At 37.1% G+C, this 19,886-nt stretch overlaps 1 protein-coding gene across 1 annotated transcript in view; it reads right to left on the bottom strand.

The window, feature by feature from the left end:
• Nucleotides 1-19,886, bottom strand: part of igf2r (insulin-like growth factor 2 receptor) — a 42,679-nt gene that overhangs the window by 14,999 nt on the left and 7,794 nt on the right. The window contains exons 4-34 of the mRNA XM_028040054.1: nucleotides 19,025-19,123; nucleotides 17,928-18,060; nucleotides 16,901-17,012; nucleotides 16,612-16,720; nucleotides 15,692-15,851; nucleotides 14,398-14,587; nucleotides 13,569-13,672; nucleotides 13,238-13,402; nucleotides 12,572-12,715; nucleotides 11,825-11,977; nucleotides 11,577-11,714; nucleotides 10,589-10,739; nucleotides 10,346-10,514; nucleotides 10,160-10,275; nucleotides 9,051-9,210; nucleotides 8,210-8,386; nucleotides 8,030-8,125; nucleotides 7,827-7,928; nucleotides 7,118-7,280; nucleotides 6,470-6,646; nucleotides 6,154-6,294; nucleotides 5,889-6,067; nucleotides 5,373-5,460; nucleotides 5,088-5,285; nucleotides 4,872-5,002; nucleotides 4,005-4,108; nucleotides 3,295-3,428; nucleotides 3,018-3,214; nucleotides 2,031-2,157; nucleotides 1,299-1,430; nucleotides 739-898 (exon numbers count right to left, since the gene is read on the bottom strand). Of these exons, the coding sequence (XP_027895855.1) occupies nucleotides 739-898; nucleotides 1,299-1,430; nucleotides 2,031-2,157; nucleotides 3,018-3,214; nucleotides 3,295-3,428; nucleotides 4,005-4,108; nucleotides 4,872-5,002; nucleotides 5,088-5,285; nucleotides 5,373-5,460; nucleotides 5,889-6,067; nucleotides 6,154-6,294; nucleotides 6,470-6,646; nucleotides 7,118-7,280; nucleotides 7,827-7,928; nucleotides 8,030-8,125; nucleotides 8,210-8,386; nucleotides 9,051-9,210; nucleotides 10,160-10,275; nucleotides 10,346-10,514; nucleotides 10,589-10,739; nucleotides 11,577-11,714; nucleotides 11,825-11,977; nucleotides 12,572-12,715; nucleotides 13,238-13,402; nucleotides 13,569-13,672; nucleotides 14,398-14,587; nucleotides 15,692-15,851; nucleotides 16,612-16,720; nucleotides 16,901-17,012; nucleotides 17,928-18,060; nucleotides 19,025-19,123 (4,409 nt within the window). The remainder of the gene's footprint in view (nucleotides 1-738; nucleotides 899-1,298; nucleotides 1,431-2,030; nucleotides 2,158-3,017; nucleotides 3,215-3,294; nucleotides 3,429-4,004; nucleotides 4,109-4,871; nucleotides 5,003-5,087; nucleotides 5,286-5,372; nucleotides 5,461-5,888; nucleotides 6,068-6,153; nucleotides 6,295-6,469; nucleotides 6,647-7,117; nucleotides 7,281-7,826; nucleotides 7,929-8,029; nucleotides 8,126-8,209; nucleotides 8,387-9,050; nucleotides 9,211-10,159; nucleotides 10,276-10,345; nucleotides 10,515-10,588; nucleotides 10,740-11,576; nucleotides 11,715-11,824; nucleotides 11,978-12,571; nucleotides 12,716-13,237; nucleotides 13,403-13,568; nucleotides 13,673-14,397; nucleotides 14,588-15,691; nucleotides 15,852-16,611; nucleotides 16,721-16,900; nucleotides 17,013-17,927; nucleotides 18,061-19,024; nucleotides 19,124-19,886) is intronic.

The raw sequence follows: 19,886 nt of genomic DNA on the forward strand, positions 1-19,886 counted from the left end.
ACAAGAACAAAAACTGTTGCCATGGTTCCGCAGTACAATTACTTTCCGAAGGTCAAAAAAAAAAAAGTAGGAGCAAAAATGCCTCCAGCTGCAGAGCATCCAGAACCAGAGGGAGTAACTGAATCATATGTTTATACCCACCAACATGGAAGTAAGCTAACTTTTATTACCAGAGATAATAAAATAATGGTCTGTAAGTCTTAAGTCTAATTTAGACAAGGACTAAAACAATTAATCGGTTTAATTGTAATTAACTGTCAACTAATTTAGTAATCGATTAATAATTAACTGGAGTAAGCAGACTCAAAATAAGGCAATTTGCTGAAATAAATCCAACACATTCAGATTAGCCAAAACTGTTACAAATAAATATAGATTTTGCATTGAAGATTAAAACATCTTTGTCTGTAAACACGTTTTACCCAAAACTCCTTAAGTGGCGTTTTTTCAGTTTCACCCAGCTCAAGTTCACAAAAGAAAAGCTGTTATTGCATTTTAAGCACCAAAATGTTTACCAAATTGTCTATTTTCATCTTTTAATATTTTTCTTATATTGTTTAAAAAAGGACTACGCAGTTAAACTAAAAACCTATAGAATATGCCATTATTTTAAACCTGATTAATCAGAGTAAATGATATATTAATCGATTATTATTTATTAGTAGCAGCTCTAATTCAAACAGAAAATCTACTAAAATAATGATAAATTAAGGAGTTCAGAGCAGCAAGAAAAAATACCTGCAGATGAAATTGATGATGGTCTTGTGTTTCAGGAGGGGGTTTGCAGAGCAGGGACTTCCTCCTTCATACGTCAGCTCCAACACGTGATCTCTGTACGACAGCTTGGTGGTCGCTTCACCGCCGCTGACGGCCGTGTTTCCCTCCTTAATGCAGACGGCTGCACAGATAGATTCATATCAACTCATCCTGGTATAAAACATTCAGATTTTCAGTCTGTTTAAACATCTCCAAGCACTCCAGCGGTTATAATGAACTACTTTCATGTGCTGCAGGTTTGTGTTTCTAGTTGAAGAGTGGATAATAATTTCAGAGGGTTTTGATATATTTGGACGCAGTGATGACGCAGAAACTCTGTAAACGGTAACCAGGTGAGACCTGCAGGACATATTTTAATTGTACACCAGCAGTGGCTGGAAACATCCGAGCACAGGAGACAGAATTGTTCAATAAATAACCTCATTTCTTTACTTTCTTGTTAAAAATTAAAGTAATTTTCTGTCTCTCTGGCCATTTAAGCGTTCAGTTTGTCTTCTAGGGGAAAGGAAGGAGACACATACCGGTTCCTGCACTGCATCCAGAGTTCGTCACTTCTCCACAGATGTTCAAGCGAAATATTTTCTGCGGTTGCTTGTGATCGTAGACGATGTAATATTCAGATTTCTTCAATGGATTCAGGTCAAATAAGTGACCTGGAGGAGGCAGAAATAATCAATATGGGAAAACATGAGGATCAAATCTAAAACAACAACATTGTTGAAGTGAATTTCTTTTGAAACTCTGATAATATGCACAGTGGGAATTAACAAATTGACCTATCCAAAGCATTTATTTTCTGCTCATTTTGATAATCATGACTTGCAGCTGATGAAAATTTTGAGATTATCTAAGAATAAGAAAAGAAGATATTTAACACAAAGTGTCTGCCTGTGTGTTGTACAGCACATATGGGCAAGAGGCGACTTTTGCATGAATTATTGCAGCAATGCAGTTTGGTATGGAGGCTGTCCAAGTTTATTTAATAAAGCAACTTCTGCTCATCTGAAATGTGAACAGATTTAGAAATCTCACTCAAACTGTTAAAAATGCAATTTTGTGTTTCCTTCCGCTTAACTTTCCCATTAAAGTGCTTGGATACGGCACTCTTGATCTTTAGTGGCTTACAGAAGTTAATTGACCATTTAATTGTCCAAACTGAAGTTATAAAAATACATTTGCTCAATTGCTGCTGCACCTCTCAGATTAACTGAATCTTGAGTTTTCATTAGATTGTCCATCATTTTTAGAATGACCTGTAGCGGGGTTGGTAACTCTACAGTCGTCGTGTTGGCTGGTGTTCAGAGGGCAGGCGGCAGCAGTCGGCCACAGGAAGGAGTAGACACAATCCTCTATCTCCGAGATCAGGATGGGTTTGGAGTCCTGAGTGGGACACAAGAGTACAGACACATTAAAAAACAACAGCTGAGTATTTTGTTGGCAGAACCACTGAATGAATCAGGGCTCCAACTAATGTTTAGTTTAGTAATTGATTATTCTAACAATTAATCAAATCATTGGCACATTCAGCAATTTTTCATTTAACCACTCGAGCCTTTTTATACCATACTAGAAGTCCATTAAAAATGCAAATAATCAATAATTCAATAAATTTTTTGAATAAGAAAAATAAACATTTTATAGCCTAAAATGTAATAACAGCATTCCTTTAGTGAACGCTTCATCATTTGTAGCTACAAAAATATACTTCTAATATCAACATGTGAAAAACTCACATGGATTATTTTTTGAATTAATAATTGGTTAGTTTTTTTTTTTTGGACCAGGTAAAGCTAAAATTAGCAGTTTGAGAGTTTAAAACATATATACCGAAAAGGTTGTTTTTAATTTCATTTTAAATGCAATAAGCATATATTTTGTACCGTTTTGGCTCTAAATATTTTGTCCTTTACACAAATGGCCTTTTTTAAGTCTGTTTACTCCAGTTAATTAATCAGTGATTGAATTAGTTGACAATTATTTCAATATTAGATTAATCACGATTTATCCAATTAATCACAATTTATGCAAGTAAAAGTTTCAGCCGTAGAATAAATTCTGATAAATTTGCACACATAAATGTGCATAAAATTAAAAATTCAGCATAATTTGGGGAATAAGTACTTTGAGTGGAGTTGAGTGTCCTTCGTCGCTTCTGTAGCTGTTAATCCCAAAGGGATGCTATTATTATGTAATTTGAGTAATGCCAGAAGTGTGTAGCTGGAGGCTGCAGCGTCTCTCACCACTTTGTCTTTGTCGCACTGGAGGTGGATGATGGTGCTCCGGTTGTTGCTGCCATCCGGACAGCGATGGCCGCCGGTGTACTGCAGCTTCAGGATGCCTTTGTCCAGCTCAGGACCGGACGTCAGCTGCCCGAGACTCATATAGTTGTTCGCGTCCATCAAGCAGGACGCTGCGCTGGACGGACACTTCCACGAGCCTGCAGGGCGATGTGCAAACGCTCAGTGTTTGAGTTCTGGGTGTTTAGTGAATGTGGAATGTTTTCAGATTCACACGGACCTCCCTGCTGCACCAGCGGCCTGCAGACGTTGATGTAAAATGTTTTCCTTGGGTTTTGAGTCGAGGCGTCCACCTCCCAGTTCTTAGAGTCCAAAGCCAGAGGTGAAAGGTCGTAGGAGTGGCCCTGACCGTCGCTGAGGATAAAATGAGTCAAAAAGATGCAAAATTTAACGTTTTAGGCTTCAAGTCAGTTACTTATTTTGGCATCAAGACTAAAATAAAGACTAAATAAATACATATACCTCCCCAAAATGATAAATTTTACATTTTTAAAATATTGCAATTTTTTTATATTAACTTTATTTTTAAACTAAAATCATTTAAAAAATATACATTTAAAAAAAATTACTTCTCTATTTAAATTAATGAAATAACTTTTTCCAAAAACCTTTATTTTTGGTAATTTTTTTTAATGAAATTTTTTAAATTCAGAACCAACATGAAGAAAATTTGTTTCATCTGTTTGCAAAGACTGATATAAGAGTGATATAAATATTTACAGTCCTCTTTTCAGTTCACACTGTCAGATTTTTATCCACTTATATTTAAAAATATACTTCTCTCCCACCTTTGTTCCATTGTAACAAGAAAAAGGGGAAAAATAATCCTACTTTAGTCACAGATTTCAGATTATTCCAAACCCAGTCCTGTAGGATTTCATCACCATGTGCACACAGAGATGAGGCAGAATGTGTTTTATGCATGTTTACTTGTAGGAGCAGCTGGTGGTTTTGACTGGGATGCACGCCAGCGCTGTGGGCCAGTTGAACAGGTAGGTGCAGTCCGGAGTCTCCTTCATGAACTCAGGTAATCCCTGGAGACGGAAAATCCCAAACACACATTTTTAAGTATTTAAAAGAAAAATGTAGCAATCATAAATGAATCCTAGCACATCATTAGACAGAATAAATAATAAATATTAGAGCTGCAAATAATTATTTCAGTAACCGAATATTCCGAAGATTAATAAATTAATCGGATAAAGAAAATTACCACACTACAGATTGCTTATTTAACCACTTTTTATGCAATATTGGAAATTCATTAAAAGATGCAAACAAATATTTAAATCCTTTGATAAATAAGGAAATTAACATTTTATTTTATTACTAAAATGCAGTAACAGTATTCCTTCAGTGAACGCAGCTAAAACAATCTTTCCAAAATCAACATATGAAAAGCTCAACTCTTTCTGCTTGACTTAACATCAATATAGTGTACGGCCAATCTGTTTATCATTTAAATTAATCAATTAATAATTGGATAGAGAAAGATTTTTTTATTATTTACAGAATTTGAACCAGATAAAGCTAAAACTATGACATCTAAGGAGTTCAGGAGAGAACATTTTTACAGACAAAATGTTTTGTTTTTATCTTAAATGCAAAAATGTGTACATTTTTTGTACAGTTTTGTATCAATTGCTGTGTGTCGTTCTTTCAGCAAACGGCATTTTTAACTGGAATCGCTACATTCCTGTTAAGGATTAATCAATTACTATATTAGCTGGTGATTAATCAGATTAATCGTTTTCGTCTAAAGTGAGCCACAATGTTCCCACAACTGGTGACACCTACTGGATGCTTGTCAGGGTTGCAGGAGAAGCTAATGACTGTGGATCTATTATAGATTTTATGGCAGACATCCCCACTGGTGTAGTTCAGGAGGATCTGATCCCCGACGAAACTCAATTTCTGATTGGACAGTCCTACAGAACCAAACACAAGAAGTTAGAGAAAAAACTATAAACATAAACAACAGAAAAGAATTGGAATACATTAATACGTCCTTACCAGCGATCTTGTGAGTGTTTCCAGTCACCTGGCAGGACGACACACCGTCTTTGGCGGGGCAGACATTTTTCTTCAGTGGGCTGCAAACCGACAGATGGTAATTGTACTTGCCACTAGGGATGGAAAAATTTCTGTCTTTAAGGGAGCTGAAGTCAAACTCATAGCCACTCTTGGTGTCACGAACTCGACAGTTATCCCCTGCAAAGAAAAGACAATTCTTGCTTCAAGTTTTGTAAATCTTTTGATTGAAAACATTTGAATGTTGGAAGTTAAACCTGGTTATACCTTGAACCTTCCTGATGGGGCAGGCCTCTGACGTCCTCCAGAGGAAGATGTATTCACAGCCTTCTTGACGGTCAAACACAGGTGAGCCCTGGAAGTAAACAGCCATGCATCAAGACAAAGCTACTTGATTGGTTTTGGTTAGTTTTCTGCAGAGGTATGTGCTAATTTATTCAATAATATTTGCTCAAATTAAAGATGTTGAATTGAATTTTCCAGGGGAAAAAATGCAAAAATTGCTACTACAATAGGCCCACGTCTGTTCACGGATTCCACTAACTGTAGATGTTTTAGTGGACCCTCTCACTAAGATCCTTCAGACTAGCCAGAAGCAATTAGCAAACACCTGGTGGAACTAAACATCAGCTAAGATTATTATAGGAACTACTTCTCAGTGAAATGCTGATAAAAATGTTAAATTGTTAGTAGAGGAGCTACATTGTGATGACTTCCTGAAGGCAGAATTTTTTAAAGAGACAGTACTGTATTTCCACTCTCATTGGAGCTGGAAAGACTCACCGGACTGTCGTCACACTGCAGTATGATGCGCGTTGAGTAAGTGGACGAACTGCCACACTTGTCTCCGTTCTGGTACATGATGCTGATGGAGCCGTCCTCCGCCACCTGCGGGCTGGACTGCATGTATCCCAGGTTGAAACCTTTCCCACCAATCACACCGCAAGCTCCGAGAGGACCCACTGAGGAGGAGGTTTACGAGAAAAGGGTTGAAATCAAAGGCTAGACTGGAAAAACGGAGGGAACCAGAATGTTCTGCTGTCCTAACCTGGACATTTGTCCATCGTCGGGAGCGGCTTGCAGACGTTTATGTAGAATCTGCGCGACTGGCCGGCGTCCGTTGGGATCCACGGAGCATCGTCTTCATCTCGGGCCAGGTGGCTCAGATCATACTCATTTCCACGGGAATCTGAAAAACAATCAAGATTACTTTATGGCCACAACGGTTAATCAAATTAATCGGGATTAATCAATTATTGAAAACATTGTCAACTAATTTAGCAATCGATTAATTGGAGCGGCCAATTCAGAACTGAGCCTTAAAACCAGTAAAGAATAAGAATAAAGTGTGTCGGTGTTCCTACCAGCGATGGTGCAGTCAACCGCAGCAGGGACGCAGGCCAGCGCGGTGGAGAACTCAAACAGGACGTTATGAACCACATGGGTGGATGAAGAGCTCATTTCCTCATGAACCTGCGTTATTGAGCCCGGGTGAGAGTTTGGGTCGCACACAAAGTTAACGATGAACGTGTCTCTGGTTCCTGGAGAAACATGGCGACACCACAAGAAAAAGAAAAAAAAATCATAAAAAATGTGGAAAAACATTTAATATTTTAAGAAACTCCATGATGTGTAGAGTTAAAATGTTTCCCAATATTTCCCTGGCCTCCTGTTCGACTACAAACAGTAAACCAACCAATCACAGGGCAGCAGCTTTTCTGCTGTTCGATGTGTTAATGCTTCCTTAGCAATAAGAATTTGTTCTCAACCATCTTACCTGATGAAATAAAGGTTTAAAAAACTAAATTAAATAAAAAAAACAATGCACTTCGGACTCCAGATGTGATGAAATCGACTTAAGCTTTAAATAATTATGAATTTTCCATCATTGTTTGCTGATTTGAGTAAATGACAAATAACTGAAATCATTTGTGAAATTAAAAATAAAATCCAGTTTTTAATTAGTTACTGTTATTTTACATTTATTGTTAAATAAAGTGTGTTTTCAGTACCTGTTTGCACATCCAGCTGCCCCCTGTACGTCAGCTGTAGTTCACCGTTAGTGGAGTATTTCAGCGTCTTCTGCACCCCCACTGGGGACAACGGCTGCCCGGCCTCCAGCTCACAGCCACCCATTCCCGAGCCACATCCCGGGGCGTCTGCGCAGATGTTCAGCTGCAGGCAGGAGGTATCACTTCTGTTTAACAAAAACTCCTGGATACATCTCATAATAAAAGAAGTGTAGTTCACTTTGTTACATTTAAATGAGGGAAAACAAAATAAGGACAAACTAACAATAAAAATTCAACTTTCTGTTATCAAATGAGTTCCTGGATTTTTTTAAAAATGATCTAGAAGATCTTGCACTGTGACTAATATTAAATGACACATCAGAAGCTGTGTTTTCATTACAAATATGCTCAAAACTTTATCTATATCCGACTAATGTAAAAAAAAAAAAAACCCCAAAAAACAAACAAAAAAAAATTTTTTGCAATTGATGTGTTTTCATTAAATAAGAAATGAAACTAAAATCACACGGGACTCGTGTGATGTGAAAGAAATGTTTCCATTACACATTAGCAAAGTAAACCGAACAATAAAAAATCCCCTCACCCTAGCACCAAAACTTCAATCGGTGTGTTTCCGTAAAGCAATTTTATTTTTGAAATGTCAAATTGAGAACAGAAACATTGCTAGTTTCACCAGTCAGAGTTTTACCAGGAAGTCTTTGCGGTTAGCAGTTGTCCGGTATCCGTCCTTAGAGGCCAGAAGCTGGAGGTTGTACTTGAAATTTGAGTCAGGGTCCACAATCGCACAAGTCTGAAAAATACCAGCAATCAACATCTTTCAACATTTTACCTTCAAGTGAACAGGTGATCTTTGCTGCAGGTGTAAAAATGAGGAGGATGTGGGAAACGTACGTTATTCTCAATGGTCTGGATGGCGCAGGCGGCTTTGGTCTCCCAAATAAAGATGGCAGTGCAGTTCTGGCTTAACTCAAACTGCGGCGACTTGACCTTCAGAGTGAGCAGCAGAAACACGATCACATCCAGCTTCATGGAGAACATCCACAGGTTGGTTTTGTGACAGACTGGACTTACTATGGCTCCTCTGTGGCAGACCAGGTGGATGAGCGTTGTGTAGGACAGTTTCTGACCCTCCGACATGCAGACAGAACCGTCTGTGAACTCCAGCAGCAGACGGTCCCGGGCCTCGATGATCGGCCCTTTCTTGGACTTCCCCATGCTGCTGACGGACACCACTTCCTTTGGTGAGCCCTGAAGGCGACACACGAGGCCACTTAAACTTCCTCTGGATTAACGAAAGGCTACGATGCTCACCTGCGGTGGGAAAACTTGCGCTAATGCACCAGAAGCAGAGCTAATGCTTTGTTTATTGCTTTTACTGACTTTAGAAACATTTAACTTAGTTTAGCGAATTTTGCTTCCCCTAAATTAATTTTTTCCGATTATTTCTAAAACTCTAATTCACTAAAAATTAAATTGCTGCTTGAGGGTTGTTGTCTTTCAAAGACGAATATAATTCGAGCTGAAGTTAGCGCTTTAGCATTAGCTTATGCTAAATCATTCATTGTTAGGATTATTTTTAGTATTTTCTCCACTTTTTATTCAATTAGTAAATTAGTAGACAATTATTCCAATAAGCAATTACTCAGCCTGACAATAAATATGAAAGAATTTGATTAAATGTAGTGACTGTGCAATTTAGAGACAAATCATTTATGTGACTGAAAGCATATTACAAATGGGAATGTTTTTCAAATGCATTGTTTGTGTTTTTGGGGCTGTAATTGCCACACAGTTACCTAACAAAAGTAATGAATAGTACTTATGAACACTTTTATCAGTATACCACCACAAAATATTGTAGTAAAACCTCAAGTTTCACTAATATCTGGTGAAGAAAAAGGTGAATTCAGACCTTTTCTGTTATGTACTTCATCTGGCAGACCGATGCGTCGTGGTCACATCCTGGAACGGGGACGATTGGCCGACAGACGTTGATGTAATACTTCTTCTGATTGGAGACGTCGGTCATATCCATCGCCACCCAGTTGTTGGCTGAGGTGGACCGCGACAAACTGGAGGCAGAAGAAGAAGAAGCAATTAGGTAGTTGAGGACAAATCGGTACACTGCAAAAACAGAAAGTCTTACAGAGTAATATCGATCTAGTTACTAGTGAAAATATCTTATTAGACTTGAAATAAGACAAAACCAACTTACAAGTAACGATTCAGTGAAATTTAAGAGCTTGTTTTAAGTCAATAATTACTTAATATTGATATTTAAAAAAAGTGTTCTTGTTCGACCAGCAGACTATTTAACGTATAATAAGATATTTTTCCAATTTTATCTTATTTCAAATGCTAAGGAATTTGAAACCAGACTAGAAATACTTGGTAAGATTTTGTATTTTTGCAGTGACTGTTTTAGATCAATTTTATATTCAAGCAACAAAATGAAAACACACATTTTTAAAGAGTTTACGCAATGAAATCAAATCAGATTCAGATGCAGAATGGCTGTTTATTTTTCATTTTTATTTGCAAAATATAAAGAAATTTATATTGTATGTTTATATTTATGTTTATTTATTTCGGTTATATCTCAGTTGTAGCATTAAAAGTTCTATAGAATTTAAAGTTTATTGATCTTTGAGAATGTGTTCTTCCATTATTTTGCAGTTGTTGCCATTATATTACTTGAAAATGGTATAAACAACAATATTATTGTTTATCGCTATAACTTCTGGGCTAATTTATCTTCTAGCAAAATTTGCTACTGAGACAGACCAATGCTGGACAAAATCATCATCAGGGAAGGCATCAAACTTTCTTTTTAAGGGGAAAAGAAAAAACTCTGCTCCACTAGCAGCTGTAAACAGTGTCTTCATTCCCTTAATAAAGTTTCACCAGCTTCCCAACACAGTCCTAAAGAAAAAACCCAACTAACGTCGTGATGATTTCATCAAAGTGCTGAATTAATGCTGTAATTAATGCTAACTTTATATTTAAAAACAAAAGCATTACCTGGATAGGTCATACTGGTCCAGTGTGATGGGATCCGTCACCAAACACTCGTGAGGCCGCTGAGGACAGGCGTAGGATGTGTACCAGCGGAAGTTATAGGTGTAGTTATCTTCTACCTGCATTCAGAAAGTGTGAATCAACAACATGCAGAAAGAGTTTGGCGGATGTCAGAAGAAGGAATTTTACCTGGAACTCTGGGCTTCCTGCTCCAGCCTCGGGGTCACACAGGAAGGAGATGAGGGTGGATCTGAGGGTGTGTAACGCATTGTTGTACTGGGAGCCTTTGTTGTAGGTCAGCTGGATCAGGCCGTCGTAGTAGGACAGGCGGGAGTTCGCCTCCCCGAGACTCCAGGAGCTGAAAGCAGGAATAGATGGGAGTTAATCCTGTAGGTTTGGATTGAGTGCAGAGATTTGGAGGCGAAGGTTCACCTCTTTTCCACTTGGCACGCTCCGGCATTCTCAGGACACGCGGCGGCTTTGACCGGACCGCAGACGTTGATGTAGTAGTCGTAGCCGCCGCTGGTCACGTTGTAGAAGCCGCCGTTGGGTTTGGTGAGAGGAGACAAGTCGAAGAATAAACCTGTGGATGCAGTTAGAGAGAGGAGGATTAAAAACTGAAGGAGGAATACAGGAAACTCGAACCAGGTCAGGGTTTATTAGCATGGAACGAGAGAAAGTGAAATCTCCAAAACACAATGTCCAGACTAAAGAAATCTCCATAAATCACATTTTTAACGGTACAGATTGAAAAGTATCTTTTATTAATATTTTTTTTGCATATTGCTCCTTTTTTAAGTGAACAAATAAAATTAAAATGAAATTAAGTGTATATAAATGTTAATAATTCTCCCTGTGGAAACTGAGATAATTCACATGATTTATAAGCATATTTGAACAATATTGACATTCTGAGTTGAATGGTGCATTATCACCAGTAGGTGGTGGTAATACACACCAAAATAGCTTCTTCTTGAGTTAATAAACACAAGAAGAAGACGATGATAACTTCACATCGAAGTGCTTAGCAGCCACTGGCTGGGAGATCCAATCAATTCACAAGGTTTCCAAATGGACATTTTATTGAAAAAAACTTTTCGCTGGCACCGATGAAGCAACATTTTTACCCTCCCCTTGTTTCACTTTTTGGATTATAAATAATCATCTTAAATGTCTAGAATTAGCCTAAAATTCCGGGACTGTTTCCAACTTAAAAACTAACTGGTTGAAGAATATTGAGGGCCTAAACTATCAACAAAAAAAAAAGCCAAATATGCAAAAATCCTTTTTAGATCATTTTTGATTTCCAATGAAGCTGATTGAGGAAACAAAGGCAACCATAAAAAGCTAAATATGTTTTTTTTTCCTCATGTTGGGGTAGTTTAGCATGAAGTATTGGAGACTGGTGTTGGTGTCGTACCAGCCTGGGGGTCCTCCACCGTGCAGTCGTGTCCTTCTGTTTTGGAGAGGACGCAGGCAGCAGCGGTGTGCCACTCCACCTCATACAGACATTTATCAGGGGAAATGCTGCGAAGCATGGGAGGGTTCTCAAGATGGCCTGCAGAACATGCAGGAAGGAGGAAAAAGAAGGTTATCAAATTTTTAAAAAGATGCTAAAGATACATAAATACAGAGAATATGGCAGTGAAATCCTGTTGTTTATTTCACCTGGTTTGCATTTGAGAGTCAGAATAGTTGTGGTCGTCTTCTTGTTTTCACAAGTCGTTCCTTCAGTGTATGTCAGTCTGATATCACTTCCCTGTTTAGTCATCAGGGGAGGAGAGAGGAAGCTGCCCAGGTTGATGGTTTCATTATTTTTATCTGAATCAGAAAGAAACAAAGAGATCATTAAATAAATGACCCGTCATGTTGAGCAAAAATTATAATGATACACTGAAACTCTGCCTTCAGGAAGTCATCACAACATGGCTCCTCCATTAACCCTTTAGCAACATTTTTACCGGCTTTGCTCTGAGAAGTAGCTCCTGTAATGAGCTCAGCAGTTGTGTAGTTGCTAATTGCTGCTGGCTAGTCTGAAGGAGCTGAGTGAGGGAGCGATGCTCTGTGAGGTGGAAGCTGGGAAACTACAGCTTGGAGGAAGAGCTGTGTCTCGAAGGCGGGGCTAAGTCCACAGAGGCGTTTTGCACAGCTGAATGGTTGCCATGGAGACTAAAGGATTTCTCAAACATGCATGAAATAATCAAGGCAACACTCCAGGTTTGTTTTTGATGAGGGAATAACATTATATATCAGAAAAGTCGATTTTACATAATATCGCCACTTTGAAACAAGCTCTCTTATGTTGCTGAAAAGTTATTTGTAATGTACTGAGATATTTACAGTAGAAACCAAAATCATTTGGAAAGATTTTGTGTTTTTGCAGTGTAAAATTTAGGATTCCTGTGGACATCTTACCCACAGCGCAGAAGGAAGCGTCATCTGGGCAGCTGGCAGCTCCTCCTCTCCTCAGGACTTTGTGGCAGATGTTCAGGAAGTAACGCATGTCTGGTTTGGCGGATGGGCCGACCTCTACCCTCCAGTTCTCACCGTCCTTCGACTCTGAAGCAGAACAGAGAAAAAGGCAAAAGATCAAGACAAGCTTGAATGATTCCAGGTTTCTCAAAGTTCTTTTTAATTCAGAATTATGAAGTGATAAATTCTTTTTTTTTTTCCCATCAATGTACTCCTTGGACTTCCATAATTCTGAGTGATGTCAGCGTGCCCAGAGCGGCCATCTTGTTTGGACTTTGAATTCAAGTCAATTCTGTGTTGGAATATTAGGGACAAGCTACGACTTTGTGGAATATCGTCTCTACTGCCTGAAAATTGAGCTGTTAGCATGGGGCTGTCGTACGGCAACAGTTTTCAGTCAGAGGCTTCTTCAGATTTGTTGCAGCACTGACTGCTACTGGATCACCATCCACAGAAATACTTGGATGACATCAACTGAAATTATGTTAAAATAGCTCAATTTAGAGTGAAAATTATTTTAAAACTCAGTGGAAGGATTAATTGAGCAAAAATAATCGCTGGTCGGATTAATCAGAAGCGGATTTAAATAAGATGTAAGGAGAAACTCACCGGGATATCTCGTAAGGCGTGAGAGGTCGTAGTGTTTGCTGCCGACTCTGACCTGACACAGCAGGTCCTCCTTCTCCTTGACGCAGGCGAACGCCGTGTCCCAGCTAAAGTAATACGTACAGTCCGTCTCCCCGGCAAAAACCGGACTGCCCTGTCCGTTGTTTGCTGTAAAACACAAAGAGAAAAATAAATAAGATCACCTTATGACATGATTTGACTTTTACCTTCGAACTGAACCTTGTTTTCTGATGCAGTTTTAAAGCTATAAAAAGCAGTAAGTGCTTAAGAAATGTGATTATGTTACAGAAATGTACAAAAATGTCCAACTCACATGCGGTTTTGTTGCATTGGAAGTTGATGATGGTCATCCTCTGGAAGCCAGAGGAACATTTATCTCCGCCTGGATAAATCAGACTGAGGTCTCCATCTGAGTACCTGCAGAGGAGAAAATAACAGTTCAATGAATATTAACCAATAACAAAACATTGAGATTCTGCAGATTCATTAAAGCTCTTGCACCTTTTTATTTTCATACAAATTCAATTCTTTTTGTTTTTCAAATTCAGGCCAAAGTTTCCTCTTAATTTATGGATCTGAGGTAACATCATCAGATTGCGACAAGTTTACAGTCCACATATCCTAAAGTAAACCTGAAGTTATCAAAGGTACAAATAGATATTTAATTACTTATAATCTGGGATGAGCGGTAAATCAATCTTATCGATTAATCAAATTGTTTTGTTTTTTTAGATTATAATTTTGAAAAATCTGCATTTTAGATATTTTCTGTGATTTGTATCATTTTTTTTGTTGTTGCTCTATTTTTATTTTTTTGGGAAAAATTGTTTGAAATTTTTTTTTAAAATGAGATTTTATTTTTAAGCCATATTGTCCACTTTTGATCAATAATCTAGACAATAATATCAATGAAGTTTACCGAGTATGCAGTATTTTACATCATGAAAACATAAAAACATCATAAACCTGCCAGTAATTGTATTTTATCAAATAATAAACATTTGGTTCTCTGTAAAAAACTTCAACAACATTTAATCAGATATGAAACATTAAGCGTCACATTATGAATAAATAATTTGAGATTAGATCTATTTTTGATTAAATCTAAAGAACAGAAACCGGCACACAGAGACAAACATTACCGTAACGTCTGGTTCTGGAATCTTCCGGCCACTTTAGAGGTGCTATCGGACGTCTTGACCTGGCAGGACGAGGCCAAAGGGTCGTTGCCACAGAGATCATTGGAGACGCTCCCACACACGTTCAGGTAATACAGGTAGCTCTCAGAGCCTTCACCGGACGGAGACGGGGTGACGTAGAGGTTTTCTGTGGCTGAACGCACAAAACCAACAGCATGTCTGTGTAAAACTCATAAAAAAAGATGATCTGACTGGATTTATATTGGCATTAAAATCTAAATATATACATGTTTGTTTGAAAACTACATAAAAATGATCATTTTTATGAGCTGAAATGATTTAAAGTTTCTTTTGTGCTGCTTTTTTTCAACACGATTTTGAAGTCTATTTAAAAACTGTTTAATGTTCGAAAACATTAAAATAAATTAATTTACAGGCTTCAGTCATACATATTTCAAACTGCTTCAATGCATTTTTTATTATTTATTTTATTTATTTTTTTGTGCATCGTTTTTCATTTTTGCAAAAGAAGAAAAAAAATTGCTGTAAAAGATGCAACATTTGGGTTTGAAATTCAGACATTTTTATTGAAACCGTTTCTAAACACGCTATCACATTAAAAACAAAGTTACCAGCTGAATGAATCATGTTTTAGTTTTAATTTTAAATGAACAGATTTTAGATACATTTTGCTCACTGTTAATCAGTAAAATTGAATAAATGACAAAATGACACAAAAACAGGAAGATTCAGAATAAAGATCTCATTTTAAAGAGAATTTAAAGACTGTTTTGAGCCAAAAGCTACAATAACTGGTCTGAGTTTGATTTTCTAAACTGAGAAAAACATTTTTAGTTAGTAATCCTGGACAAAAGTACATTTATCTAACAATCAATTGATTACAGATTGAAAACAATCAGATTTCATTAAACGCTTCAAAGCTCAAACCATTTTTTGGTGTAAAGATGCATCATAACAGCAGGTTTCCAACAAGTTTTCCTCCATATTCTCAAAGATATTTACATTTCCAGACATCCACATTTTTTAACCAATCTGACGTATAAAAATAAAACTTTTTGTTGGTGAATCAGATGGATGGACGGATAGAATGTCTCTATATCCTTTTGTTTTTAAAAAAGAAATTCAGAGATTTTATGGTTTTTCAATATTTACCTGCAGATCATTTTCTCTTTAGTGATCAACGTTGCATGGATGTTTATATTAATATATTGTAAATTTTAACTGGTGCATGTGTATAGTAAAAATCTGGGATTAAAAAGCTCCTGTTTGGACTTACAGCCGTAGGTGAGAGGTGAAAGGTCGATGGAGATGTCGTGCTGTTCGCTCGTCAGTTTGCAGGTGTGACTCTCCAGGTAGTCTCTGTGACAGGCGTACTCCGTCACCCACTCCACCTCGTAACGACAGTTTGACTCGGCCACCATCCTAGGGACGCTGCCCTGAAATCAGAACAATCAGGAGTTACCTGGAAGAAGAGGAGCGTAAAATTCCCAAAGATTATACTCAAGTAAGAGTAAACAGTATTTGCCCGAGAAATTATTGGAGTAAATAGGTATTGGTAAAAAGGCGACTAAATTTACTGAGTAAATGATCAAATTATCGGTCATTTAATATTTAAAAATTATATCACATGGACCAAAATATTTATGTGGAAATTTTGGTATTTTAAAGTTCACACTGCAAAAACACAGAATCTTAAGTAATTTTAGTCTAGTGTTTGATAGATATCTTAGTACTCTTGAAATAAGACAACTAACTTCCATTTAACTTTTCAGCAAGAAATATGAGCCAATAATTCATTAATGTTGATGAAAACGTTCCAATTCCAATGGCTGATTATTTCACTTATAACAAGATATTTTTCCAATTTTATAAGTGAAAAAATCTGCCAAGGGAACAAGTAGTTTCTCATTAATATTAATAAGTTATTGACATGAAACAAGCTTCTACATATCACTGAAACGTAACTTGTAACTTGGTTTTGTCTTATTTCAAGTGTACTAAGATATCTGCACTAGAAATTAAAACAAAAATACTTGGCAAGATGTTTTTGCAGTGCATCATGAAAATAATTCATATAAGTAACAGTTACAAAACAACAAAATCAGGCAAAAGAAACAGCCAATGCCTGGAAGCTGAAAAGCTCAATCAGAGACCCAGATCAGTTGACGGGTTAGCAGCGTTAGCTGTGGGACTTACAAGATGGCGGCTTGAAGGACAGATGAAAGTGATGCTGACGGTCGGCTGGTGTCCTCCACATCTCTCCGGAGGCGTCGACTCGACGCTTAACTCATACTGTAACCTCAAACTGGACAGAAAATTACACAACAATTTTAATTCAGTGTTTTTTTAAGCCAGAAAGAATTAAGTTGTTCAACTATCTCTAAAACTTTCTGAAAAAGCAGCACGGTGAAATCGTTTCATGTTCAGTTTTAACAACAAGTAGGAGAAGAGCTGAAGAAAATGTCTGCAGCGATGAGAGACTCGCCTGTCGCTGGACACGGCCTCCAGCGGCCGGCTGGGAGCCCCCATGCTGAAGGAGCCTTGGCCTGTGATGAGACAGGCTGCAGAGCCCTCTGGACACGACTTATCTGGAATGTCTGCAGGACAAAACAGAAGAACTGAAATCCTACAGAGACCTGCATTAAAAATCCTACTGATCAGTTCAGCATCAGAAGGGTAAATTATTGCCTCTAAACAGGAAGCTCCTGGGCATAATTTAAAGACTAACAAGATAAACACTTTAAAACTATAGGATTATAATATGATAAATAATTAGCTTAATTGTAATCTCAATGTTGGGTTGTAATGATTAAGTAAATTTTAAAAAGTATAAGACAAACAAGCATAACATCAAACTTTCACTAATTAAAAGAAAATAAGGAATTAAATCAAAGTACTATTTAGTGATAAAATCTAACAATTTCAAAAGTCAATTAATGTTTCTGAAATTTAAATTGAAGGTTTTTTACTTGACCTGAATCCGAGGAGAACATAATGAAATCCAAGCCCTCAGCTTTCTATGACAGGCCATTATAGACAGAAAATAAATACATTTCCACCCGAAAAATCTCAGAAACTTTCAGAGTCAAAATTTCAGAGAATTTGCAATAAAAAAAAAACTCTGAAATTTTGATATTAATCTCAAGACGTGTCTGGAACAAATTTCTGATAACGTTTACAAATTGTTAACATTAATAATGCCACTACTTTCAGCAGCCTACACTGACACCGATTTTCTGACAGAGAAACGTACAGATGAGGTTTAAGGCCACAGATAAAAAAAACAAACAATAAAAATGCTGATTTCTGAGATCAAAAGTCAGAATTCAAAGAAAAAATTTCACAATTCTAAAATTTAAGCCAGAATTTAGAAAAAAAAGGTCAGAATTCTGAGAAAAGAAAATCTGATTTTTTATTTCTTCTTCTTCAGTGGCCCTAATGCTCTTCCGTAGAAACTGCTTTAAAAAGGCACAGTATTTCTAAATCTAATCAGCCGTCCAGTTTTCACTCACTCAGGCTTCGGCAGATGTTGATGTAAAAGTCGGAGGCGTCGTTGCCGTCGTCGACCAGGTAACCGTTCTCCACCTGGATCAGAGGGCTCAGGTCGTGCTTCTTACCGTCCGAGTCGAACACGTAGCAGGGAACCTGATCACACAGCAGGAGCGTTAATACACCACTCAACAGAAACACAGACAGCAACTGGATTTTACATTAACGCAAGAGGTAGATAATAGGTATGATTATTTTAGAGTTCAATTATTCTGGTGATTAATAGGATCAAAAAAATTGGTGCATTTTGCAGATTTATCGATTACCCACTTAAGCCTATTTATACGATCTTAATACATGAAAATGAAATATTTAATTAAGAAAATAGATACTTTATTGCCTAAAAAGCAATACTGCATTCTTTACAGAAGACTTGATCATTTATAGCAAATAATCAAGCTAAAAAAAATACAACATGTGAAAAGCTCAGGCCTTTCTGCGTGACTTATCAAAACAGTGCAGGGCTGATCTGCTGATTGTTTTTTTAGATAAACGGATTAACAGTTGGATAGTAAAATGTGCTTAATAGGACTTTTTTCAACACAATTTGAACCAGGTGAAGCCAAAACTACCACTTGAGTTCTGGGCAGAACATATTTAATAACAAAGAAGGTTTTTTTATCTTAAATACAAAATCTTTATATTTTTGTACAGTTTTGGTTTAATTACTGTTCTTTCAGCAAATTGCCTTTTTTGAGGGTATGCTCCAGTTAACTATCAATCAATTACTAAATCAGTTGATGATTATTTCCATAACTGATTCATCACACGATTAATTGTTTGAGTCCTAACCGGTTGCAAATGTTTTGGTTACGTCGGTGAACTTTTAACAGAAGTTCAAAAAAAAAACAGAAGTAATTTGTGACTGAAATGTTTGCAGTAACGCAACGTAAATTCATTTCACGGTGACAGCATGTGACAGGTTTTCTGCTGCGCAGCACAAACAGCAGCACTTCATGGGATGTGGAAGCTTCGCTTTCTGTCAGCTGACTAATTGTTTCTGCAGAAAAATGCGGTTTCTCAGAAACCTACAAGCAGGACCATCAGTCAGGACTCCTACCTCTTTGTGTGGTTTGAATTTGTCCTTCTTGCAGGCGGCGTAGGTCTTCCACTCAAAGTAATGAACACATTCAGACAGAGCCACAAACTCTGGGGTGCCCTGTTAGACAGAAGTGTGAAAAAAAACAGTTTCGTTATAAACAAGCAGAAAACAATGTAAAGGACATTGGCTTTTTACTGGGTGGGTGACTTTTCGGAAAAATGTGTCATAAGTTTCCTGTGTGACCTAAAGTACATGGAGTTTATCTGCTTTTACTTACCAAGAAAAAACATCTTTTGAGTTTTATTTTTTAATAAACTTTTTCTGTAGCTACAATTTCCTGGTATATGTGAATATTTGAGCTCTGCAGCTCTTTGGTTGGATACAAACTCATCTTGATGTTTGCAAGGATTGCCACAAACCTACCATCACAAACAAAAACACACAGAGTCCACTTTTTTCACTTCTGACACCGAAATCTTAGGTTTAGTATCGACTGACATCAAATACAGAAAAACAGCTGAATTTATTTAAAACGTTTCTTTTTTTAAAACATAGATATAAATGTACTGATTAAAAATGTATTTCCTAACTCTGCACCAGTACAGCTCACATAAACACACCAACAGTTTCAGAAGTTTGGTCAAACATGTAAAAACAACTTTAATTTGTTCAGTCAGAGGAGTATATCAGCCAACGCAAAATAATAAAGAAACATCATTGCATTGAAAAATTGTGCAGAATCAAACATTGAAGCCCAACAAGTCAAATAAATATTTAAAAAGTTGAGACGCTGAACTTGGCTAACAAGTTTGTCAGTATAATCTTCCCTTTTTATCATTTCATTGTTCTTTTGCTATTGAGTTTCATTTCTTGTTTTCAG

The sequence above is a fragment of the Xiphophorus couchianus genome, chromosome 15 (assembly GCF_001444195.1).
Source record: "Xiphophorus couchianus chromosome 15, X_couchianus-1.0, whole genome shotgun sequence".
NCBI classification, from domain to species: Eukaryota; Metazoa; Chordata; class Actinopteri; order Cyprinodontiformes; family Poeciliidae; genus Xiphophorus; species Xiphophorus couchianus.